At 34.4% G+C, this 27,888-nt stretch overlaps 1 protein-coding gene across 2 annotated transcripts in view; it reads left to right on the top strand.

Moving 5' to 3' along the window:
• Positions 1-27,608, top strand: part of SESTD1 (SEC14 and spectrin domain containing 1) — a 98,899-nt gene extending 71,291 nt beyond the window's left edge. The window contains exons 10-18 of one of the 2 annotated variants that reach the window (XM_039855819.1): positions 2,356-2,478; positions 8,575-8,769; positions 9,297-9,411; positions 10,817-10,976; positions 13,766-13,847; positions 14,522-14,644; positions 15,380-15,571; positions 17,768-17,889; positions 20,223-27,608. In XM_039855819.1, the coding sequence (XP_039711753.1) occupies positions 2,356-2,478; positions 8,575-8,769; positions 9,297-9,411; positions 10,817-10,976; positions 13,766-13,847; positions 14,522-14,644; positions 15,380-15,571; positions 17,768-17,889; positions 20,223-20,352 (1,242 nt within the window). In that variant the 3' untranslated portion in view covers positions 20,353-27,608. The remainder of the gene's footprint in view (positions 1-2,355; positions 2,479-8,574; positions 8,770-9,296; positions 9,412-10,816; positions 10,977-13,765; positions 13,848-14,521; positions 14,645-15,379; positions 15,572-17,767; positions 17,890-20,222) is intronic. The other variant, XM_039855818.1, reaches the window with a different exon arrangement.
• Positions 27,609-27,888: the final 280 nt, after the last annotated feature.

The following is a 27,888-nucleotide window of genomic DNA, read 5'->3' as shown; positions in this document are numbered from 1 at the left end:
CAGTGACTTTTATAATGGACATACCCCATATTGGGTATGAAGTTTCCACGCCAGTACGTCTCCCATATCTCCCATTTGGGTCTCATCTCCTTGTATCTGAACTGTTGCACTTTTTCAAGAACTTGGCAGAAGAGAAGTATTTGTTGCCGTTCTGGCAAACTAGTCCCCACCCTACATCCTTCTGCGTGGACTGGTGTCATTAGGACTTCAGATGATCTCATGGGTCTGAATATATAATTACTCTTGGGAGGATCCCCAGAGGGTATTGCAGTACTAGAATTCTACAGTTAGTTTTTAATTTTCAAAGTGAGAAAATAGTTATTTAATTCATTTAGTTTTATCAGTGCTTTGGGAAGAATATTAGACAGGACACGATTTTTAGTTCCAGTTTTTCAGTAATGGATTATGTTACCTTGGGCAAGTCACATAATCTCTCTGAAACTCAGTTTTCTTAAATGTTTGATAAGAAATTTGACCAATGACATTTCTGATGCTGCTTTCAACTCTAAATCCCATAGTTTTCTGATTTTCTTATCTTTTTCTAAGTAAATTTTTAATCCTCTTTCTTCATGGGAGCATTCCAGATTTCTTTTAGCCTGGCAGATGATCAGGTAGGTGAATGCCTAAGGTCCTGTAGTGTACATTCCTTCAAATTTAGGATTTGGAAAAGTTGCCACATTATAGATGCATAGTTTTAAAAGAAACATTTGTTGCCATGCAATAGAATTTTAAGTTAAAAAAAATCCTTTTTCAGTTACATTTGACATTCAATATTATATTAGCTTCATGTGTACAGCATAGTGGTTGGACACATATAATTTATGAAATGATCCTCCTAATAAGGCTAGTACCCACCTGACATCATGTTTAGTTATTACAGTGTTACTGACTGTATTTCCTATTCTGTACTTTACTGTGACTGTTTTTTAACTGCCAATTTGTACTTCTTAATCCCTGTACCTTTATTACCCAGCTGCCAACCCCCATTCCATCTGGCAACCATCAGTCTGTTCTCTGTAGCCTTGAATCTGTTTTTGTTCTGTTGGTTTATTTTGTTTCTAGGGTCCACATGTAAGTGAAATCATACAGTATTTGCTTTCTCTGTTTGACTTATTTCACTTAACATAATCCCTTCTTCAGCAGTCCCCAAACCTTTCTGGCACCAGGGACCGGTGCTCCTATGAAAATCTAATGCCTGATGATCTGAGGTGGAGCTGAAGCAGTGCTGGTTCTGGGGAGCAGCTGCAAATACAGATGAAACTTTGTTTTCTCTCCACTCACCTACTACTGTGAGGACCTGTTCCTAACAGGCCAGAGACTACTATCGATCGTAGCCTGGGTGTTGGAGACCCTTACTCTAGGTCCATCCATATTGTCACAAATAATAAGATTTCATTATTTCGTATGGCTGAGTAATATTCAGTTGTATATATGTACCACATCTTTATTCAGTCATCTACCAATGAGCACTTAGGTTGCTTCCATATCTTGGCTATTGTAAATAACGCTGCAGTGAACATAAGGTTGCATATATCTTTTCGAATTAGTGTTTTGTTTTGTTTATCGACAAATACTCAGAAATGGCATTGCCGGGTCATAAGGTAGTTCTATTTTTAATTTTTTGAGGAATCTCCAAACTGTTTTCCATAGTGGCTGCACCGATTTGCAATCCCACCAACAGTGCACAAGGGTTCCCTTTTCTCCACATCTCTGCCAGCACTTGTTCTTGGATTTAGTGAGGATAACCATTCTGAGAGGTGTGAGGTGATATCTCATTGTGGTTTTAATTTGCATTTCTCTGATAGTTAGTGATGTTGAGCATCTTTTCATATGTCTCTTGGCCATCCGTGTGTCTTCTGGAGAAATGCCTATTCACATCTTCTGCCCGTTTTTTAATTGGATTGTTTGGGTTTCTTTGGTGTTGAGTTGTATGAGTTCTTTATAAATTTTGGGTATTAACCGCTTACCAGATATATCATTGGTAAATATAATCTGCCATTCAGTAGGTTGTCTTTTAGTTTTGTTGATGATTTCCTTTGCCATGCAAAAACTTTTTAGTTTGATGTAGTCCGATTTGTTTATTTTTTTCTCTTGTTTCCCTTACCCTAGGAAATATATTAGAAAAAATATTACCAAGAGCAATGTCACAGAATTTAGCGCCTGTGTTTTCTTCTAGGAGTTTTATGGTTTGGGGTCTTACATTTAAGTCTTCAATCCATTTTTAGTTTATTCTTATACATGAATTTAACGAAGTTAAAATAAAAATATTCCAGCTTTGGGAGGGGAAAATCAATTAGAATGAAAGTTTGAAAAGCTTTGATTATTTTAGAATTTCATTTCAACTTCCACTTACAGGTCGTGAACTGGCTCGAAGGACCTGGGTCAGAACAACTAAGAGCCCAGTGGGGGATTGGAGACTCCATCCGGGCTTCCCAGGCCCTGCAGCAGAAGCACGAGGAGATTGAGAGCCAACACAGTGTGAGAGGCTTTTTTCCCTCTGCAAGTTACAGTGCTCTTCATGTGCATCGTTAGTAGCATGTGTGATGCTAAGTTGCCGTGAACTTTGATATAGGACATAGAGTGTAGTATGTTCAATGTTTAGAGACCATAAAGTACATTTTGACCACTTGGTACATTTTCATTAGAAGTTTGGCTTTGGTTTTGTCTCCAGTACAGTTTAATTACATATTTTTATAGAAACAAAATTTATGTGAAAATTTAAAAACTACAGTGACAGAAGAAAGAGTGATAGTACAAAAATAAAACCTTTATCTGTAGTCCCTGAGACAGAAACTGTGTTTCTTAAGTCCTCAAAGAGAAATCTGTCCCTGCTTTATTGGGAGTGTATAATACAGTTAAATGCCTGAGAGTAATTCCAGAATCATTAAATACAGCTGATGGAGAGTGAGTGCAAAGGGTACAGGATATCTTTTCATTCTTTCTGCACTTAGAGGTTCACATTTGTAACTGCGAAGGGGATGTGAAATCACAGTTACAAAATTGGGAAATTAATTTTTAGGCAGGTTATAGGTAATAATTGTTCAAGAGGGTTTAATATTTAACATCTTGTTATGTGGAGGAAACTAATAGATATTAAGCTCTTGCTGTGTTATAGTTAACTCTTCATTATTGTGATGATGATCATCTAGTTTGTGGATCATTTAGCTCACCCTTTTGCTCTCCCAGTTCATGTTACTTACTATGGTAATTTTAAATAGACTAGGAAGTTGGAGAAATAAAACTTGACGTCATTAATTTCTATCTCCTTAGATTATATGTCTTAAAATTTTGATCAGTTTATACACACACACTTATAGTATTCAGACTTATACATACTATGAGGAATACAACAATTCCCCATAAACAGATAATACTCTGATTGGATTTATGTATTAAGTGAAAAAAAACCTCATGTGTCCAAGGGGAAATATAATAGACATCTTGACCTCTAGGATCTGAATGCACAACGATGGAGAACAGTATTTAAAAAAATTGATCATTAATAATGTTAAACTCTGGGCCCAGATGAGATTTAAGGATCATCTGAACATTATATTTCTGTAATTATTTTCTTTCCCATTCAGCTTTCCTAGTTGAAGTGGCAATTAAAAATTTAAAAATAAATGAAGTGCTAAATAAATAAAAACAAAAACAAAGCCCCCCTAAAATTAAAAGTTGGGTAGTATTACTGAATATTATTTTAACTAAGTACGATTAAGGAATAAATATCGACTATAATTTTCTCAGGAACAAATTTGAATTGTTGACAACAAATCATTTGCCCTTTATTAGAGATGTGATTTAACAACACCTGACATAATAATGTTTAGTATATACCTTTTTGTTTAGTTTCCTTATATTGTTTACAATATTCCCCAAATCAGCTTTAACGATCAGCAAGATTGGAAGATAAAATACATACTGTACCCTAGATTATAATCTAGTTGAGGGAATAATATATAAGCAAGAAGTATCACAAGATTTGGAATTATCTAAAGATAGTATATAGATTGTCTTTGTAGTTTTCCTAATTAGCACTTGTAAGAAGCTTAAAAATGAAATTCCATAATTGAAAAGCTGTATTTTCTGCTTTTCACAGGTTCCAACATAATGGCATTTTTCTTTTCATACTAAAAAAAATATCACATAACTTGTATTTAATTTATAACCTCTGTTCATGAAGTTCTAATATTTTTATCATCTTGATACTTTTTAAATAACAGTGCTGTTGATAATTTTTATAGATTATGATTTACTTGAACCCCGTGGTTTGTTCCTGGAGCATGTTACTATAGAATTACTATATTTTACAATTTAATCCTCCTCTTTAGTTCTTGAAAACAGTATTTGCTGTGGAACATTCTAGACTTCATCTTGAGCAAGAGTCCCCAAACCCTGGGCTGTGGACCAGTATTGGTTCGTGGCCTGTTAGGAACTGGGCTGCGCAGCAGGAGGTGAGCAGCAGGCAAGCAAGCGAAGCTTCATCTGTATTTGCGGCCGCTCCCCAGCGTTAGCATTACCGCCTCAGCTCCACTTCAGATCATCAGGCATTAGATTCTCATAGGAGCACTGGTCCCTGGTGCCAAAAATTTGGGGACTGCTGAAAAGGATGAAGTTATGAAAGTATCCAAAACTACTTTAAATAAAGATACATGACACATGAGGATCCTAAAGACAGAATTTATCTGTATTATTTTTAAAAGATGCCAAGAGGAATAAATGTGCTTAGAAGTTGGATTATATATATATTATAAAGAAGTTTACAAAATTCAATTACATACATGTTATAAAGAAATTCACAAAAGTATAACTACATATACAAAAAATGTACATTGAACAGTACATTTTATATTGCATATAATATGGATGAAATTACAGATGGTGTATATAGAGATTTCTGTGTTTAGATGTTTGTTTTTGTATTTTTACTATATAAGGTTCTAAAATCAACTAAAAGAAACAAATTGCTTATGGATGATCTTTTCCATTTGCTTTAGTTTACTTGTAATGTAAATCAGTATAAAATTCCAGAACTTTTGAATTGAAAAAGATCTTATAGATTATTCTAATACCAATCACCTTATTTTATGCATGAAGAATGGGAGATTACATGTTTTAATTAGTGAGTAGCTGGACAAAGGTTAAAATCTTAATCTCGATATTCAGATGAGATTCTCTCTCACTCCGTCTCTATCTCACCGCTCTTTCTCCCCTCCCCCTTTCCCTCTCTCTCCCTTTCTTTCCCCCTCTCTCTTAGAGAAAGCTACTAAATTTCATGGACTTGCTTAAGATCTAGCATTTTTTAATTCTTATACTTGAGGACTTACGCACATACTTTGATGTCTGCATCCATAATCATAGTGCCCAAAGAAAAGAAACATCGATGGCTTATCACGGATCTCATTTTTCTGAATGACATAGTATCTGGAATTTGTTTGAAAATTGGGAGGTGGGGCAGATTAGATGGAATTATAGATGAAACAGGTTGGCCATGAGTTGATAATTATTGAAGATGAATGGTTAATAGGGTTTCATTTTACAGTTCACCCTTGGGCAATGAAGGGGTTAGGGGCACGGAACCTCTCCTGCGCTTTGCAGTCTAAAATCTGCATATGACTTTTGACTCCCCCAGAATTTAACTACTAATAGCCAACTGTTGACCGGAAGCCTTACCAATAACATAGAGTCAATTAAGATATAGTTTGTATATGCATTATATACTGTATTCTTACCATAAAGTAAGCTAGAGAAAAGACGTTATTAAGAAAATCATAAGGAAAATACATATACAATATTTATTGGGAAAAAAAGTGTGTAGATGAATCGACCCATGCATTTCAAACCCGTATCATTCAAGGGCCCGTGGTACTGTTCTTTCCACTTTTGAATAGATTTAAATTTTTCCATTCTAAAAGGTTTACAAAAGAGAATTGCGCCATTTTAACCAATAGGTGGCACTGCACTGTCACCTTGAAAATAGGTTCATGCAGTATATTAGCTTATGATGTTTAAGATATTCTAATATTTTATTAAAAGCTTTCTTTTTGTAAATAAAAGTTAATACTTTAAAACATGTGTTGGAATTGTTCTAGTCTCATGAAATTATAATGACAAATTTCTAGTGTATTATTGCCTAATAATAGAATTTGAAGAAACTGTAAACATACCATTTTATCTTAAAGCACTCTGTCAAGTATTGTTTTAGATTCTTCATAAAAGCATAATTTAGAAATAAAGCTAAAATAAATTCACATTTATTATCCAAGAATTGATTTATGTTTTTAAAGATCACTGGCTGTTGTATGGAGAATAGGGAGTAGGGACAAATAATGAAATAGGAAGACAGGAGGCTAATAGAATGGAGGCAGTAGAAGTAATGAGAAGTTGTCAGATTCATGGATTAAGCCAGCAAGACTTGCTCTTGGTAGAAGATTCAGATGTTTGGCCTTAGCGACTAGAATTAAGATGGGAAAGACTGAAAAGGAAGCAGGATGGGAAGCTGGAAAATCAGTATCTTTGGGGACAGTTTAAATTTTAGATATCGAAAAGTTATCTGAATGAAAATGGCTAGTAGGCAATTGGGTATCAGTATCTAAGGTTCAGGAAAGGGGTCAGGGTTGAGGGTATTAATTAATTTGGGAGTTACAATCCTATAGATAATTTCATCTAGTCATTTAAAGGCATTGGACCAGATGAAATTATCCAAGCCCAACGAGTATTGATTTAGAAGCAAAAAGCCTTTGGAAAATTAAACCCTGGGTCAGTCCTAAATTTAGAAGGCAAGAAGAGGAAGGAGAGCCAGCAGGGGAGGCCAAAAAGGAGCTGTCTCAGGAAATGAGAGAAAGACATTTCAAGGAGGAGGAATTGGTCATCTTTGTCAAATGTGGCTGTGAAGTCCAGTAAGATAATGACTGAGAATTTGACATGAGTGGTTTAATAAAAGTAGGAAGGACAAAACCCTAATCAGAGTGGATTAAAAAGAGAATAAGAAATGAAGATAAAATGAGTGTAGAGAACTCCTTAAGGGAGGTTTATTGGGTTTTTTAACTGAGTTTTAATTTATATATAGTCAAATACACGTATCTTAATTGAATGTTTTGTTTTTTAATATAAAATACTATATATTTGTATGCTGACGGAAATAATCCAGTTGAAAAGGAAGACTTGATGATAGGAAAGAGGGAGAAGGTAATTGCAAGAGCAAAGTCTTGTGCAAGTGACCAAGATTAGCACATAAGACACAAGTTGTTGGCTTTAGAAGCAGGGGCGGTTTATCCATTATTATATTAGGGATAGCGAAGCATAGCACTACAAAAGCAGAGAACTTAATAGATTTGTTGGTGAGATGTGAGAGTTCTCTTCTGGTTGCTTTCTAGTGAATTAAAGTTAGATTTTTGATTGAGAGTAAAGAGGTGAAAAGGAAGTTGGAGATTTAAGGAGTGAAAAAAACATAATCATGAGAATGGGAAAGTGAATTGACTAGAGAATTGTAATAGGATCATTAAAGGCCCATTTGGGATTATTTAGTCATAACTTTTAAAAGACACCTATCTACATGGTTGTGTTTTTTTAGCCACGTTTAGCTACTCTGGCGTAGGTACAGTAGGCAAAGAAAGCAGATCTGAGGTTGATAGGTAAATCTGATGAAAGGAAGGAGAGAAAGATGTGGGCATGGGTTGTGCCTTGGGAGATGTTCATAGCCTCTGTCTGATCAAGGATAGAAGTGAGGACTCCTGAGTGCTGGACAGTAAAACATGCTGAGGTGAATGCATGCTGAGGGACCCCATGGGGTTGTGGGAGTGAGCATACTAAAGGATGTGAATTGGAGAGTTAGTAGCTGGTGGTCAGAAAATGGGATTCTTGAAATTGAGATTTGGGGAGCTCTTCAGTAGTTTATAATAATGACAGGATTTTATGTCCATTGGAGTGGGTAGCTGAGATAAGATGAGGACAAGATAGTTGGAAACAAGGAAGTCAAGGAACTGAGAGTTCGGTGTTGGGTAGATGTCCACATGCTGATAGTCAATAAGAAGATTGGCATCGAGAGGAAGGCAGTGACCTTTGCTAACCTCCCTGGATGTGGGCCTCCAAAAGGAAAGGTTGGAAAGATGGAATCTGACAGCATGCACTTCAAAGGAGATGTGGTTTTTGAGAGAATTAGGAGAAGGAATGATCTTGGAAATACTAATGAGGAATGGGCAGCCCCTCGCTCCTGCCCCCACCTCCAGGCTTGTGGTATGTCAGCTATGGAAACAAAAGCAGGAGGGCTGCAGGGCTAACTGCTTTCTCTGATGCATGGACAGGTTTCACATAAAGCACGAAAAGAAAAGGGAACATTTAGAGGCTGGGATGATACTATAGGAGATTTTGCTGTTGTCAGGAATGTGTTCAGGGATTGCAGTGGAAAGATTTAGGAGTTGAGCACTTTGTGTCCTCAATTTGAATAATTTTGCTTAAGAAAATTCTCATGTAACTATGTGTTACTCATTATATCTTAGAGAAATTATAAAATATAATATAATTCTCCAGGAACTAATTTTACCCTTAATTTACTTTACAATGTCTCTATCATAGGAATGGTTTGCAGTATATGTGGAGCTTAATCAGCAAATTGCAGCACTTTTAAATGCCGGAGATGAGGAAGATCTTGTAGAACTGAAGTCGTTGCAGCAACAGCTTAGTGATGTTTGTTATCGACAGGCCAGTCAGCTGGAATTTAGGCAAAATCTCTTACAAGCGGCCCTTGAATTTCATGGTGTTGCTCAAGATGTAAGTGTGTACTCTGTTTTTCTTTTCTTCACATTATCTGAACACTTATCTGCACATAATTTTCGCAGGTTTGCATGTCTCCTAATTATTTTTCTGGAACGATAAAATAATGTACTGGTGGGGGAAATGAGATAAAATTCTTTGATTTTTTAAAATTTTTATTTTTAAACCATCTGCATGCAACTAAACCTTTTTTTTTCTTTTGTCTAAATAGTGTCCAAAACTAATAGATATATTTTATTTTGATCGTTTCTCAGTGTTTATGCTATATAACATACATTGAAATGGAAGTTTCAATATTTTTTTACATTCTACTAACCTGGATATATTTGTCTTCCTGGTGCATGCGTTTGTGTGTTCTGTCTTTCAGATAACATGTATTCTAATGATTCGTTCTTGTCTTTTAACAGCATAGTCTTTTTCAAGTATAATTGTGATAACTTCATTAGATATAAACCTCATTAATCATTAAACCCTTTAGATGCTGATTACATCAGGGTTATCTCTTTGGTGTCCCTCTGCTTTAGTTGTCTCAGCAGTTGGATGGCTTATTAGGGATGTTGTGCGTAGATGTAGCACCAGCTGATGGAGCATCGATTCAGCAGACTTTAAAACTGCTTGAAGAGAAGCTGAAAAGTGTTGGTAAGCAGATTTTAAAAATGCTGAAACATAAGGGTTCTTTTTAAAAGTATATTATTACCATGGTTAAACAAGTCAACTTATACTGAACTACTTATAATTATTAACAGGAAACACTGGAAAAATTAGTGTAAACAAGGTTTTCCCTTGAAGGGCATAATTTATGCTAAAATGTTTATTTTTCATGTTGGCCAGTTATTCTTCCTTCACTGGGCAGTTAGCCTTTCTTGTTTACCCGGCTATATCTACAGGTGCTATGTCTTGCATATACTATGAACAGTTACTTGTAGTGCATGCATAAACTGTAATTAGCTGTGAAGTGTTCTGTGATAAACCCTGTATGCCCAAAACTGTGTTTTATGCAATGATTTTTGTTGTTGCTATATCCTAACCTTGTGAAAAAATAGTTGGTTGGTTTCTGCGCATTTGTTTTTACACACTGGGAGTATTGCCAAGATTAATATTCTTTAAGGGGGAATGGACCAATTTCATTAAGCTAATTTTCTCACTTGACATCAAGACCTTTTAAAATTTAGTACAGTAGGAAATACAGTGACTTTCCCTAAGTCATGACTGGAGAGGCAGTTGTAAAAATGGGAAGTGTGGGTGGGTTGAGTGAGACAGGAATGCAAAGGGGAATTGAGAAGAGGAAGCGGAAACCTAAGAGATTGAATAGGAAATGGTGATACATGCTTGAATCGAATTAATTAATTATTGAAAAGAACTTGAAGAAATGGGTTTGAAAAATCATGTTTGCATTGGCATTTTACTTGCTTGCAGCCTTTGTTATTTTAGCAAATGATACTCATAACACATATTTAATATTTAATATGCCAAATGAAATTTATTTCAAAATGTCAGAAGTTTTCCTGAGCCACACTATTTCTTAAAAAAAGAAAAAATGTCACTGTATACTGTTTAATTTGGAGTACTTAAACATATCCTAAGTGTTGCTTCGTGATGGGTATAAGCTTGGGTAGTGTCTATACCCAAATGTTCAGTGTTCCTTAACATTGCTTGTTTTGAAGTCTTTCAACTCATACATTTTTTTGAACAAAATATTTGCCTTGTTATGGACTACATAAAAGCAGAAGGGAAAAAATTTGAAAAATCTTACACGTCAAAATAGAAATTCTCACACTTTCTTCCAGCTTTCAGTTTTGAAAAGTAATTATTACTTATGGAAATTCACCTTTTAGAAATTCTCTTTAAGGAGAATTTGGCATGAGAGGGAACTCCAGTTAGAGCCACATGTAAAGGGGTTTTGTTGTTTTATTCAGAGGACTCCATTCCAAGGTAATTTAAGGCACAAAGCTACTGTTACTTGGAATCTGCTGAGAGGGCTTACTTGAGGGAGGGAAAGCACCTCCATTGTTTAAGAGGCTAAATCTAGTAACTTTTGTTTTAGATGTAGGATTGCAAGGTTTGCGTGAAAAAGGTCAAGGTCTTCTGGATCAGATCTCCAATCAGGCATCCTGGGCCTACGGAAAGGATGTAACCATTGAAAATAAAGAAAATGTGGACCACATACAAGGAGTGATGGAAGATATGCAGCTTAGGAAACAAAGGCAAAGTTTGACTGTTAATGTTAATTTTTTGCTAAGACAGCATAATTAAAATGAAAAGTGATATAATGTATATTTTTCATTCAAACTCAAAGTTCTTATCTGTTATATAGTAGGCATGTAGTAAGTTTTTGGTGAATGTAATAATTATTGTATATAATTGTACTAACAAATAATGACAGTTTGTTCAATTAATGGGTACCTTTTCCCTTTTTTGCACACTTAGAAATTTAAGATTTATCAGCAAAATCTCCAGAAACTCTCCTCCTGTATCACAGAGAAAATAGTCATCAGGCAGAAATTCCTTCTCCCCTCATATCTGAAAATTTATCCATTTCATTCATTCTCATCACAAAGAATATAGCTCTGCTATTATCAAAGCTGATCCTTCCATGTGCCCTCCATGTCTCCTCACTCCATCCGCTCCCATTCTCTATTCTGACCTCTGTATCTCATTTAAATGCTTAAATCACTCCCATTTCTAAAAATTAAACAATTGCACACATGTATGAACCTTCCTTTTCAGCTCTTTCTTTATTTCTAACCCTAGAGCTCTCTTCCTTGACAGCTAAGTCATTTGAAGGTCTAATATTTCATAATACTTCCTCACTACCTCTAATTTACTTTTTAACCCTCCTCAATCTGTCTTTTACTCTCACCTGAATTTGGTCTTACTGATGTCACCAGTGACTTTGTAATTGCCATATGTAATAAACATTTATCTTGCTCAAAATCCAAGAATACTTTTAGTCCTGGCCTTGCTCGACCACTCTGAATAGCATTAGATACAGGCGAATTTTTGTTTATTCTTGAAATTCCCTGACCACCTTCTCTTCTTTGAAGACACCTTCATGATACTCCTAGCACTCTGCTTCTTCTTATTCACTGTTTTCTTGTCCTCTAACTATTGTCACTGCTTCCAGGGTTTGTTCTGAAGCCAAATTCTCTTCTCACTCTATGTGTTCTCCCTGGACAGTATCACTACTTTAATGACTTTTTAAAAAATAATCACAATTGAGTAATTATGACTCCGACACAAACCCCTCTCCTGTGCTCTAGACACATAATTCCCCTTGCCTACTGAGTGTCTCCACCTGGATGCCCTGTGCACTCCTTAAACCTAATATGTCCAGATTGGAACCATTCCCCCGCAAACTATTCCCTTTCTAAGTTAAAGTTACCATCAGCTACCAAACTTGGGATTTATCCTAAAATCCTTATTCTTCCTCATCCCCACAGCCTAGTCAGATGTCTAGGTTCTGTTATCTCAGAATCTTGAGCATTTCTTTGTTCAAGATTTTATCTCTTATTTACCTCTGGTCTTACTCATCTCTAGTCTGTTACAAAGATTACTCTCCTGTAACAGGAGAGTAATCTTTGTAAAGTCCACATCTAATTATACAATTTCTTTATATAAAACCCCTCTCAGTGACTTCCTATTTTCTCAGATGATGTTCAGCCTCCTTGGAATAGTTTAGGAGACCATAGTCCGATTCTGTATAGTCTAAGTCTCATCTCTTATAACTTTGCCACAAAACCACATAGTTGCTTTCATCTTCCTAAATGTGTCATGCCGTTTTGTGCATCCATGACTTAGACTACTTCTTTCCTCTTTATCTGTCTAGTGTATTCCTTTGTATTCTTCAGGACACAGGGATAATTATCTTTGGAAGTCTTAGATTTCTAAAGCAAATTAGTCACTTGTTCCTCCCTACTCCCATAAATTCTTTACATAGCTTTACAATAACATCACATTGTTTATTTAACCATCCATCTTCTAAGATGTGACCATCTTAATAGTAGAGACCATGTTCTATTTTTTTCCAAGCACATTATTCAATACCTGACAATATGTGTTGAATACATGTATATTATCTTCATTGTTAAGGTATCTTATATTGTTTTTGAGTTTCAGATTTTAAAAATAATTTTCATCATCACTTCCCTTCAGCCCCTTGTAGAATTACTTTAACCAAGTTGCATTTTTACAGTATGCTATGGGCTTTTACTGCGGGCATCCTTATAAAAATAGCCTTGTGAGAGTGACGTCTGATTGTTATTAAGCCTTCTTTAAGAACATCAACTGTAGTGGAGCCCAGTGCCTCCTGGTTAACTTGTTGTTGGTATTGGACTGCAATGAGATTCCTCCTTCCCACTTAAAATACGTGGAATTGCATGAGAATGAAGGGAATACTTCAGAGCTGAGTTAGGTTGAGTCACTTTAAAAGTTTAATCTGTATATTATCCAGGCAGATAATAGTAGTATTAATAAAAACTCCGAATTGTGTTTCTCTACACCTAGAGATCAATAGTTTTTTTCTTCTTAAGAATATAGATGGAGTTTTTATTTTTTTTGTTCAAAATTAGATATTACTCTGAGTAATTTAACATAATGAGAAGTGTTCATTTTTTTAATTTCCTTAAAGGTCATCCTCTAAATTAGTGTTTGAGAAACTGCATTTTTATCTTTGAAACTTGTTTAATGATAATTAGCAATGGAGATTTCTTTGGGTTTTAGCGTACTATTGCGTTTATGCTTTGCTTCAGTACTTTTCAGAATCCATGCTATTCTCAAGAGGGTTTGTGATTCAGTATTATTCAGGTATTTTGAGGTTTTAATGTGATTTAGATATAGATATCCTTAAAATTTTTACAAATCGATGCAAAATAGTTACAGTCTCCATAGTGTAGGACTAAATATTTTAGCATGCTATAAAAAGTGCCAGATGATGATGATATAATAGTTATCAATAAAACTGAAATGATGTCCTAAATTTGTTTGGGTTTATTAGATGCGAAGACATGGTAGATGTGCGGAGGTTAAAGATGCTTCAGATGGTGCAGTTGTTTAAATGTGAAGAAGATGCTGCCCAGGTAAGGATCAATCAGGTACATTATATAGTCATTTTTTCTTAGATGATTGATTTCACCTAACTGTAAGCAAAAGTGTACTTTTCATGGTCATAAGAAAGTAACATTAAGTCAGATTATAGTTTACTGAAATAGTGAAGTTTTGTGTTCCCAGTTATCTTACTAGTCTCATTTGTCTTCTCAATGAACTCCTCTATTGAGCTAGCAATTGGGATTATTTATTATTTATTATTATTGACTTGTTGTCAGTTACATCCCAAGATAAAGACTGGATAGCACATTGCTTTTTAATGCACAAGAGGGTTCTTCAACTAAACAATTTGCTATCTTTGTGTAGTTAGCATCAGAGAACATCATTTCAGCTTGACGTAGAAGAAATTTATGATCTTAAATGGTAACCTAAGTCTGTAATAATACGTGATATTCTATTAATGTAAATGTTACGATATAACTTAGAGTGCATCTCTTTAATAGGTCTTATCTTTAGATTTTAAAACTTTTGAGGGAGAGGAGAGGTCATTCATCATGTAGATTGGCATTGAGTGAAATAAACTATTAGGAACTTAGGTTATAACTAATGGATTAATTAATCAAATGATATAATCTTTTTATAAATACGATGTTTTGATAAGTAAAGACTTATGAGTCCAACTTTACTGTTATTTGTTTTCATTTAGGCAGTAGAATGGCTAAGCGAACTTCTGGATGCTCTGCTTAAGACCCACATCAGATTGGGCGATGATGCTCAGGAAACGAAAGTTTTACTGGAAAAGCATAGAAAATTTGTTGATGTTGCACAGGTGCAGAACTGGTTATCTTCCTTTTCTACAAGCTCAGTGTTTAAATAGCTTTCTGCATGATTATAATGTAACTTAACCCTCCAAGTTAAAGAAGGTTAGTTATGCTATTCCAGAAGCATCACAGAACTAAGAAAATGTCAGCTGGTGCATTAAAACTAGCCTGCATACACTTGAGAGAGTTTATGTTTCCCTGAATTACAGGTTCTGTATGCTCCTTCTGATTTATGTTACATGTTGTGGCATTTTTTTAAGGCAGTTCAGCTATCCATTCACGAAAGTTAATATGAAATAAATGTTAATATTAGTAAATTAGAAACCCCAGTTCCTGTATCTCACCAGTGTTAGCATAACAACAGAGATTTTTTTGTTGTGAAAAGTATCTTAATTAATTTCCTTAATAATTGAGTTTAGTGTAACAGTTGTGGTTTCCTGTATGGAATATAAAGTGCCTGTTTCCACTCACTTGTCTTGATTGATGAGCGAACAGACATTTTTTTTGGGCCATGGAATTGAGCAGAGTGAGATGAGCAGGGGAGACAAGATTAAGAAACTTACTGAAAACTAAAAGAATTACTTCCCCTTCATTATTTATGCTTGCAGATAAGTCGTAGTAATAAGCGCCAGGAGAGTCATTCAGTATTGATTTCTAGTAGTGTCACTTATCTCCAACCACACTTTCCCATCCCTCTTTTCAGAATTCCTTTATTATAATTTCCTGTTAACTTTTCTTTTTAGAGCACTTATGACTATGGAAGACAGTTGCTGCAGGCCACAGTCGTGTTGTGCCAGTCTTTGCGCTGCACTTCTCGATCATCTGGGGATACACTTCCTCGACTGAACAGAGTATGGAAACAATTTACAATAGCATCCGAAGAGAGAGTACATAGGCTGGAAATGGCTATTGCATTTCACTCAAATGCCGAAAAGGTTCGCTTCTCAAAAAGTATAGTAACAATAGTATTTATTGTATGTGTTTAAAATGTGTTCATTTTAATAATGTTATTATGTGGTTACTCTGTTTTTTAAAACTTTATATCCCATTGTTCAAAGTTTGTGTAGATATAATATCTTAGTTCAAATCAAATTCTCTTAGTAATTTATATCAGTGGTGGAATATTGTGATTGGAGAAATTCACAACCATTCGGTAGCCTTCTCTCTGCAGTGTCTCTTCACCAAAACTGACACCAAGAATGTGCTGTCCATTTTTTAGGATGTCATGACTCCCATCTCATTCATTATGCTAGGAAAAGAAACTTAGCTTCAGTAACAACTTGCTAATTGTCATAAAATTTTTAAAAGGACGCTTTTTAATTTTATAATGTTTAAAGTAGAGACTGTCCAACTGAAATGAGAATGAGGATAAAAATTAAAACCTTTTTCATATGTTATCTTTAAAGATTAATTCTAGACTTTATTATTTAATGAATTAATTAGTTCCAGAAACCAAAAATGAAATATGCAGTGTTTTGGGGCCAATTTTTAATGGAACTTTTTTCTTAATTCAACACAGTGAAAATTTATAGCACCCAACCCTTACATTTTCTTTCTGAAGAAGAGCTTTATTATGTTAACTTCGTTTTGATCTTTTACAATGAAAGTTTATATGTAGGGATGTTCAGTACCATTTAAGATATGAGCAACCTGAGTTGTACAATTATTAGCCTTGTCTGTAGAGCAGAAGAGACATTGCCAGGAACCTCAGGAATTAAGCGTTTTCTGTCTGTGTTAGGCAGTGCATCTGTTGGGAAATGTTCACAGTAAACTCTCTGAGCTGGTCACTGAACTCCACCGATCAGTGTTTTATTTTAAAATTGGCCTAATGATTATGAATAAAAGTATGCAAAATGGCTTACCTTGTTTACTGATTATTTTAATGAAAAAAATTTGAAATATAATATTAACATAGTGTACAGATTATAAATGTTCTGTTTTCACAGTGAACACACCTGTGTAATCAATGCAATATTTAAACAACAGTGTTACCAGTACCTGAGACGTTCTTCAAGGGCCTTTTAGTCACACCACTTCTCCCTTCTGTCCATGGGTGACCACTGGCCCTATTTCTAACACCACTGAAAACTTAGGATACTGCTTTTTAAAGATATCTGCAAAGACATTTTAAAATCTAGACCTCCTTAAGAGATCATATAAGAAATGAATGTGGTTGATAGTTTTTTAATTGAAAATTAACATTTCTATTTTTTCTACTACATGGCCTTTACCATGCTTATAATAAACTTGATTTAAGGTTATTTTGCTGTGCAAACCTATGTAAAGCCTTCTTTTACCAGATATTATTTTCCACTTCACTATGTTTTGTTTTGTACCAGTAAGCATAAATGTAACAACTATGATTGGGAAAATAAATTGAATCTAGAATTTTAGAATATAAAAATGTTCTTTATGAGCAATGCTGAAATAAACATGATTGGATTAAGTAAAATATAATGCAAAAAAATTGCAAAAATAAGTATTTCTTTTTCTACTCTTTCCCCCCAGTTTCGTAGTTTTCTTCTTGTAGTTAAATTTAAATGGTAATAGTTAAGGGAAAAAATATCAAGGACAGTAGAACTTCCTATATTTCAATTATAACCTTCCCAGTTTATATCAGTCAGCAGATCAGTTTTTAAAATAACTATAAAATGTGTAACTAGGTCATCATATCAGTTATGTGCTTGTACTTTTGATTATATGTTGTTTTATATTTACATATATTTTTTCATTTTTGAAGTCTGTAAGCTCCTATAGGTCAAAATCTATACTCATTCACATCCTGGAGCTGCTAAATAAACATATAATAAATATTAAATAGTTAATGAATGCAAGAATACTTCATAAGCACAGTTTGAGCTTGCTTTCCGAATAGTTGCCTAGTATAATTTTGTTCTTGAAAATCACTGTAGACCTTTTCATACTCAAATTATATATTATTAGTAGAGATTATATATTACATTTTGTTTGAATTTCTTGAGCCAGTTTTGCTAATAATAGATTAATCTTGTGCAGTGGTATACATGAAGATGCTAAGAACAAAATGAAAACACCTCCAATCTATTACATTTACGTGAGTTTGATTCCTTTTCTATGTCTCTTGATTGATGTTGCCCTTTTAATTGTTGCAGATTTTGCAGGACTGTCCAGAAGAGCCTGAAGCTATTAATGATGAGGAACAATTTGATGAAATCGAAGCAGTTGGGAAATCACTTTTGGATAGATTAACTGTTCCTGTAGTTTATCCTGATGGGTATGGTGCATATTCTTATAATTTTGTTTTTTTCATCTGTGAGGTCTTACAGTGAAATCGAGAGGAAAATTTATTTTTTAAAAAAGCCAAGTCAGTTAGCTTTGGTCCACATTTTCAGTTCCTACAATAAATTGGTTTAAAATGAAAAGAAATCTATACTCGGCTCTTATGAAACTCAGTTGATACTTGCTGCCATCAGATGTGTTGCTTCTTGACTACTTGTAGAAGAAAGGTCATTGGGTAGGCTGACTTCCTAAGTTCTAGCCTTGGCTATGACGATAGGGAGTAGAGTGACTTTAGGCATGACTTTGGGTATCATTGAGGAGAGGGGTGGGGACTAATGTTTAGTGAGCTCAATATATGCCAGGCACCAGGTTAAACACTTCGCCTGTATTACTTTTGACCAAACAGCGCCAGGCCAGTATGATTATTTCTGATTTACAGATGAAGAAACTGAGGCTCAGAAGGATTAAGTAAGGAGCTCAGGATTTCACAGTTTCTAAGTGGAATTAGGATACAATCTCAGTTCTGTCTGGTTCTAAACCCCTTCTCTTTTCACTGGACTACGTGGAGTTCTGATTCTTTAATTTGTAAAATTATGGGCTCCTGATTCCCATGTTTCTTTCCATTTTAAATAGTCGATGATAAAAATATGAAACAATTTAATGCAAATAAATGAGCCAGTAAATGAATCAGAACAAACTTTATTCCTGAGGATTTAGACCTTCTCAGTGGAAGTAATTTAAAGGTAATTCAGAGAATATTTAATTCAAATGATAGAGAAACTAAAGCATTGACTACATCTATCCTTACGTTTTAGGATAGTATACTAGTTAGGATTGTGGATTCTAACTAGATATCTTATATTTAAATCTCAGCTGCATCACTTACTAGCTGTGACATCATGGACAAGCTACTTAATCTTTTCCTGTACCTCAATTTCCTCATCTAAAAATAGGGACATACTTTTCATACCTCCTCAGGTTATAGGGCAGGGGAGTTATATTACCTAAATATACGTAAACTACTTACAACAAGTCTAACACATAGTAAGTGCAAGTACTACTGCGTCATGAATGTCAAATGATTATTTGGAATTGATATTGAGAAGATACATTTTTATTCTCTTGGATATCATTCATAGTTTAATATAGAGATAATCTCTCATTAACCTGAACTTGAGTAATCAGAAGTAGCCTAAAGTTACGTTATACCTCTTCAATGTATAAAAGAATCAAAATTTATGAATTCAACTAGTAACAGTGTTAGAGGGGCACTTCTAATGTTCCATTTTAGAACACCACCACTCAAACCCTTATTTCTGTGTCTCATAGCCAGTTGTCAAACAGTCGGTGTCCTGTTCTACTCAGGTCAGTCTGGGAACATCTGTCCCTGATGACTTTTTTTTTTCCCCCTGATGTTTTTGCTTGAGCTTCTCCTCCTCCTTTTCCTAGTCCTTTTTAGATTAAAGAATAAGTTAGTGCTGTATATTCAAATTTTTCAACTGCCACCTTTAATATTTGGAATTATTTTATTCTATTTTATATGATAATCTATTTAGTCGTGAAAAGTTTGTTTGACAGTAAGATTATTCAGATTCATATTTTGTAACATTCTGGAAAAATACAAAAATAATGGATGGTCTTTCTAGATTCACTGCTTGAAGACCCAGGTTCAAATTTGTTTTGTTTTGTTTTGTTTTGTTTTTTACTGCATGAACTTAGTTAAACCATTTAATTTTCTAGACTTAGTTTTCTGATCTAAAGAATGAAGAGCTTACCAAGTAATTTTCAAGAACTCTTCTACCACTAAAAGATTCTGTGACTCTGAACACGGTATCTTTGCAGGTAGAATAAAATTAAATGATTGTATCTATTAACGTCCCAAATGATGCCTTAACATTAAATAGATATTTTACTTGCCAGATATATTAGACAATTGGTGTACATAGTTCTCAGCACTGAAGCACACACACAGATTTTATATTTGTATAGACCCAAAACTGAAAAACAAAGTATCTTCAATGTTTCATTGTTTCATTTATTGTCACATAGCTTGGCTGCATTCTTGGCTTATTGAGATTATTATATTAAATACAAATGATATGACATTTATACCACTAATGTTTTTCTCAACATGTCTTAATATATCTTATGCCATTTTAAAAATTGTTTTTCCCACTGAATTACTACTCACAGATAAACAGTATGGCCTACAAATGAACTAATGTCATCCCACAGAGATAATTTTTATGATAATTTTGCTTTCTTTTGCATTTGCTTTGGTCAGTGGATTTATCTGATTGGGGTTTTTCTGTTTGTTTTGATTTTTAGAACTGAGCAATATTTTGGGAGTCCAAGTGACATGGCTTCTACTGCAGAACACATCAGAGACAGGATGAAACTAGTTAGTCTCAAAAGGCAGCAGCTGAGACATCCTGAAATGATGACCACAGAGAGCTAATAGCTGCCAGCTTCCCTCAGATCTGCGTTCATAATAATTCCGCATGTCATCGGCATACTACAGCATTAGCCACAATACATTAAGATACATTTCACATCCAAGATAAGCCTCATTTCTTCTCATTACACATTTCTCTCTACATGTTAACACCTTGCAACTGCCAAGGCATAATTATTTAACATGCTTTGAGACCATAGACTCCAAGTATCTTAAAAGAAGGAACTGTAAACATTGCACTGAAAACTTGCTTTAAAGCTTTACCTGACCTGTCAGTTTGTAGATGAACAACTGATAATAAGTTTTGAATGGTGCTAATAAGAGTTTAGGAATTCTCTATATAAAAAATGGTTGCCCTTTCTCCCCAGGTGATGTAGTAAATTTAGACTGTAGTTAAATGGTTATTAGTAAATAGTGGTGTCCCCGCAATTTTACTTTGTAATTCTTTTCAAATTTGATTATTTTTATTGTGTCAGTATGAAGAAAACAGATCTTTGATATATCATATTCATCGAAAGACATTTTCCTATTTGTATTGATAATGTATTAAAAGTTGTTTGTGCTTAATAAAAGGCTTTTAAATATTTAATTTGGTGATTATATCCTATTTCCAAACATGAGTGCCTTATTGAAAAGGGCATTCTTAGGATTGTGAAGATGGTTTAATATTTGTTTTTTCAACTTGGTTGCATGTGTTTTAGCCAGGAAATTCATATGTAAGCATGTGTATATAACAACAGCATGTTTTATCATGAAAAAATAATTGTGAAGAACAATTTAGATCTTTAAGAACTTATGAATAATGGAGTACTATTTCTAATTTTTCTCTTCAACTTGAACAATATTATCCAAATTATTAGCTGCCCTAGAGATACTTTGTCTTTGGAGAAAGAGGGCTGGGGAAGAAGATATATGTAATTACTTAAGTGTAATCCTTTATATCAGAGTAATTTTTCTAGAACTAAAGTAGCAATTGTTAATAAAATTTAATTTCTCTCAATAGACTAGAAGCAAAATTCTGACATAGTCTATTAACAACTGTACAACTCTTTTAGAAATAAAATTACAAAGTGCTAATGCTTTTAAGTTTATATTAAGTTTAAATGGTAAAAATAACATAATTTAATTTTTGTGTTGATTTTTATTCCAGAAAATGTTTTTGAAAAGGATTAAAAATAACTTTTTAGTCTGTGATCAATATAAAATATGCAAATAATTGTATGCTGGTTCCTTTTCATCATCTTCAAAAATGCTCATGTATCCTCCCTCCAATGTAAAAAACTCCCTCTGTACCTGCTGGTTTTCAGGCCTTCATCACTGCCAGACTTCTTAGAGAAACCAACATTCACTACCCCTACATCCTCACTGCTCACTGCTCGGTACCTTGCAGTCTGGTTTTACACAGCCCTGCAGTGAAACTGTTCTCAGTGGACTCCCAGTTACTGAATTGGATAATTTTTTTTTTCTCATTCTGCATCCTTTATCCTTCTCTGTCTCTAACATTTATACCATTTAGCAACATTTCCTAGACAGCGTCTCCTCCCTTGAAGATGTCATCCTCTGCCATAGCTGTGAGTATAGTCATATCACTCTTATTTAAGATACATCTACAGGAATGTGCTCTCTCAGATTCTGTCTTCAGAGTGCTTCAGACTCTCATCCTTATAGGGGGTTCTGTTTTATCTCAATGTCCTATTTTACGTATCTGGTCCAAAATTCTAGACCTACACTTTCAACTACTTATTTGACATTTCAAACTAGATGAAGTTATATTTTCACCTTTCTCCTCTTGGAGCAGTTTTGGTTAAAGGTGCAGGCTTTTTTTCCAGTCAAACATGCCAGGAAATCCGAGAGCAACGTTCAAATGCTCCATCTTGTTTTGTGCTGCCACTGCTTCTGAGTACATCCAGGAAGTTCTTTCTATATTTGATAATTCTCTCAGTCTTTTAGGGCTTAATTTCTACGAATATAAACTTTTGTGATTCTTCATTTCAGTCTTCATGATGGTGCTAACCACATGCTACAATTGTTTATGTCGTTACTTGATCATAAGCTCTTTCAAGGGAAGAGCATCTTGCATCTTTCAAAGCATCTTGCAAGGATTCTATTCCCAGACTTTTGCTTATGCATAATATTTGCTCAGTTCCTCTGTATGTGAATGGTCATTTGTAGACATTAGTAATAATTCCTCTTATATTGCAATCTGAGGTGGGTTTTAAATATATTTCCTAAAGTTAGGACTGACTAGTGAGTGAATCTACTCATAGGCAAGTCATTTGCTATTTTAGGTATTTCAATATTAGCTAATTTAGATATTTAGTTAAATCTCTGTTTCTTCTACTGAATTTTAGAGTACTTAGAATGTTTTTATTAAGACTTTGCTAGAAAGGGACTGGATTCTAAGTAATGAGACACTTAGTTCTACCATCAACTCAGCTACTTACAAATAAGTTAATTTTTATATGCCTTAAGCTATCCTGCCTACAGCAGAAGTAAAATAAGGCAGCTTCTGAAAAATTATTATTTGTAATTGGAGTATTTCAGATGAAGCTGAATAAATACTGTTGCTCTTCATTTGAAAATTTGCTGCTACTTTCTATATGTATATCTGAATATACACATACAGTTATGAATGAAAATCCAACAATGCCCTAATATGATTTTTTATAGGGTCATAGTTCATTTAGAGCACATGTGAAGGAAATGACTGCAGTCTGTTTGAAATCACAGCTTTTTGCACGTGATAAGTTAACATTGACCAGCAAATGGAGAAAGAACCATCATTTCTAATTGGTGTATACCACAACTTTCCATGTTACTTTAGCCTATCTCAGGGAATTACTGAAGTGTTAATTGGGCTAGTTTTGTTTGGTTTTGGTTTGGGTTTGGGGTTTTTTTTTCCTTATTATGTATTTACTCCAGTGTAAATTCGGCATATATCAGCAGTTTTGGCCTCTCTTCACACATGTCTAACCTAGTAGAGTTATGATGCAAACATGATAACTTTATTTCAGATGGAACTGGCTTTATTCCCAGTCATTGTTGGTGACCTTACTCTGCTGCTGTAACTCATTGGTGATGTGGGTGAAACTGCACTGCCTGCCAGCTAAGACGTTGATGGAGGTCTAGGCTTCATGGCTGTGTCAAAGATTGGACACTCCTCTCACTTAACAGGCATTTAAATTGGACAGTGCTCTCAAATAGTACCTAGTATTAATGTGTTTGTTGTTGGTTTCATTGCCCCATCAGTTGACATATGGTGGGCCATTTAGTTTATTATTATTATTATTATTATTATAGTTGGTGGCATACTGCTTAGTATGAACATGACCATTACATTTCTGATAATGCTGAGGAATCCATATTCTCTGATCTAAGCCCATTGTAACCAAGGGTGTGATTGTAAGATTAGCTGAACCTATCAATGTACAGTCTACTTTTGAAGAAAGAATTCACTGTTAGTTCGTTGCCAGAGAGATTGGATGTTACTGTGTACTTTCTCTATCCTCACAGGACCATAGTAAAATAAAAACTCCTAAAAACTAAATATACTATGATTGCTAAAGTCTTCCATATCTTGAGCCTATTAAAAATGGTACAGGAAACTAATATCAGTAAATATCGATGATAAGATTTGCATGATTGAGATATATTTGCTTAAACCCCCAAAGGAAAATTTTTCTAGGATTTAAAAAGATGGGCCGGAACATACCTGAACAGTTAATGTAATTAGCGGACTTACCTGTGTTAACTTTTAGTTCCCAAAATGAAAAGTTCAGTTGGGAGTGGAAAATACTCTTCTGGTATGTAGTACAACAAACGTACCTCATTGGATTAGGCAAAATGAAATACAGATTTAACATCTGACATTATTCGACTTCAGTATGTGCTACTGAAAAGTCTAGGTTTAGCTAAGAAGCACAAATAATGGCAAGAATAGTAGAGAAAAGATCATAAAGGCTAAAATAATAACTGTAGTGAGTATAATGGCAAGAGTTTGGAATTCGAAAACCTGACTTCAAAATCTGGCTTTGCCATTTGCCGACCTTGGTTAAAAATCACTAAACTACTCTAGGTCTATAAAAAGAGAAATCATATCAAGAATGAAATATTACCATGTTTAAAATTACATTGAAAACTAAAGTGTTATCCAAAGTGAAAGGTGTTATTACTATAATTATCTTTTCAGCCTATAAAATGAACATTTTTTAATTTTGTTCGCCTCATGACAAGCACAGGATTGTAGGGGAAATGGCACATTGTTTATGCTCACCTCCCTAAGCTCCATTTCCTCTACATTCAGAATTAGGTACTGAAAATACTAAGGGCGGAGTCAGTGAGCTCATCAGTAAATAACAAGGCTTTAAAATCTGACAAATTAACTCTCTTTATGGCAGGGTGGTAGACCAGCAAGATGGAAGACAGGTGTGTCACATCATCTACTTTGAGGTTGACAGGACATGACACAATTCCATTAATAAGTAAGTAAGAAAGTAAGTAAAAGCCATACTCAGAGTTGATCTTAGCACCAGCCTGTCAAGGTATTTATAAAGTATCCCAATAATGAGGTTAAAAAAAAAAAAACGACGAGACCACGCTTAGTGCTGTTATGGTTAGAGAAGAGCAATCTTGGTAAACTTGGGCAGTGATAATGACTAAAAGGCCGGTCCTGAAATAAAGATTGATAGAACTAAAGATATTCCACGAAATAGCATACAGGGGAATGTTTAAGACTGAAAAAGGTTTATTCAGATAAGATGCCGAATAACATGACTGTGCTATTTTAAAGCAAACTTGGAAACTTGACCACCCTAGTCCAAGTACATCAAGAAAAAGCAGAGCCTGTACTAGAACATGAAGAATTTAGAGAGCAAAGCAAAGCCAGAACTATGACTAAATATTTTGATAGCAGTGAGTAAATTTTTTAAATAATCAAGATTAGTTTTGTTTAGAGAACTCTTAGGGTGCAGTATATATAATGATACAGGAATTCTTAGCAGATAACTAAAAATAGTTACCAACTGCTAGGTAAGAGCAATGTTATTCACTAATGGGTTTTTAGGCATGTGGAAAACTTATTTCTGACAATAAGCTATTGAAGTCTGAAGCCATTCTTAGTTTCAGAGAGTCACCTTAGTAGTATTTACAAGTGAAAGGCCATTTTTTTAGGGTGTCTCCAGATGTGTTCCTTATAGAGACAAGAGATTCAGATGTCCTTCCATTCAGAACATCGGGGCCTGTTCACCTCTCATCATGTTTTGGGTCTATACATCTTTGTTTTTATAGTTTACCCTGCTTTTTTAGTGTAGAAATCAGGGGGAACAAATTCTGTACTTCATTTTTCTCTTAAGAGTGTTCCTTCATCTTAGTTTTTTTGTTAGTCTATACAGGCAACAAATTTGCTCAGAATATACGATCAGTGTATGTATTGCATTTTTTTAAGGTAGGCCAGCATAGATTTGAGAACTGATTGCTCACCTCACACTCAGGAATGTCTTTTCACAAGCTCTTAAGTTTTTAAATTGACACTGATTCGAAGAATTTGATGGTTATATTACCGTGGAATCAATAATGAAATTCTCAGCAGCATTATTTGGTAAGTGTTAACATCCTGGATCTTTTTCCTCAACAGTTTATTATAAAAATTTTCAAACATTTAAAAAAGTTAAAATTTTACAGTATACTCACCACTCAAAAGCTAGTTAGCATTAATTATGCTTGCATTACCACATATTTATCCATGGTTTCATCAATTCAGATTATTTTTGATGCATTTTAAATTGCAGACATCTGAAAACTTCATATTGAATACTTCAGCACACATATCACTAACTAGAGTTCAATGTTTGCTTATACTTTTGGTATAAAATTAGCATACAGTGAAATGCATAAATCTTAAGCGTGCCTCCACTGAGTTTGGCAAATACATACAAGTGCTACTGAATACAAAATGTTAGTAGAAAATTCCCACATTGCCCTTTCTAGTCTATCCTTTTCCCCACCCTACTCCCCCAAAGGCAACCATTGTTCTTTTTTCTACTATAAATCAGATTTGTCTGTCCTAGATCTTTGTAAATAGAATCATGCAGCATATAATCTTTCTAGAAGTACCATGTTTTGGAGATTTATTCATGTTGTTGTGGGTATTAGTAGTTCATTCCTTTTTGTTGTGGAGTAGTAATCCGTTGTATGGCTATTGTGCCCTTTATTTATCCATTTTCCTATTTATGAATACCTGGGCTGTTCCCAGTATTGGCGATTATAGCTGCTATGATTATTGTTAACTTAAGTCTCATGTGAACATGGGCTTTCATTTCTCTTGGGTGAATATTTAAGGGTTAGAATTTCTGTATCATAGGGTAGTTCTAAAAGAAACTGCCATACCTTTTCCCAATGTGGTTGTACTGTGTCTTGGGTTTTCACTATATTTTAGATGTGTAGAAAGGTGTAAACTATTTTTATGATCCATATTCGAAATGTTAGAAGTGAGTTGGAATAGAGATGACATTGTTCATGGTTGGCAGTTGGTGTTATCTGAGGGAAGCAAATACCTTTCTGCCCAAAACAGCATCCCAAGGGTTTCCTGTACCAGGAATTTTAGCATTAGCTTCACTCTGAAAGATTAAAGCATTTATCCAAGCATTGTGATATACTAGCTAGAAGAAAAAGCACTGCGTTGTTTATCTTACTACCTTTTGCCACCCATTTTTAGTAGGTAAAGTAAGACTGATACTTGAATAGAAAAGATTATTTCTGTTCAATGAGAGCAGAATGGGTAGTTAAAAAAAAAAAAAATGTACTCCTAGTAAGTCCCAGGCACAGCAATGTGAGAGAGTACCGTCTGGATGGGGAATTCCCCCAAATAGTGGTCAAGAAACCAGAAAACTGGGAAGAATTCTACCTCACAGTTGCGCATAGGGGATAGCTATGTTTTTGCAGGACATTTTATCATTTACAAATCATATTTTCAGTGTTGTCTTTTTATTCAGTACCACCCAGCTACAGTTATTTCACACCCTAGTGACTTTATTATCTACTGTGTTTTACTCTTCCCGTCTGCTCTATTACATATAGCAGTTACCTGTAAAAGCCTGTAAAATTATAATCATATTTATTTCCAGTGCACATGTTCAAAGATATTTATGTATGGTTCATCTAATTTTTCTTATTCAAATTTTAAGGGCTGGGATATTTGGCTTCTACTGTAAATCCTTATAATGTTCTATACTTTGTAAATGCAATAAAAATGTTAAAAACTATAATGGCAGCAGATTTTGATATGTATTTATTTGACATGTTATCACTTTGGATAATAAGTTTGGTTTCCATTAATAAAGGTGGTTCATAAAGTCTAGGGAGAAATAAATCATACTGGTCTCTAACATACTCTAATGAATCCTGCATCTTTGAATCTTCAAATTATCTTTTGTAAAACTTTCGATTTTTACTAACAATATTTTCTAAAATCTTTGATTAAAACAAAAATGTAACTTCTTTATTCTGAAATAATCTGTAATCTTAGAAGATAGGTTAAATACC

The sequence above is a fragment of the Pteropus medius genome, unplaced genomic scaffold (genome assembly GCF_902729225.1).
Source record: "Pteropus medius unplaced genomic scaffold, Ma_sr-lr_union100, whole genome shotgun sequence".
Classification (NCBI taxonomy): Eukaryota; Metazoa; Chordata; class Mammalia; order Chiroptera; family Pteropodidae; genus Pteropus; species Pteropus medius.
The sequence above is the reverse complement of the archived record's forward strand: the minus strand, read 5'-3'. Positions and strand labels throughout refer to the sequence as shown.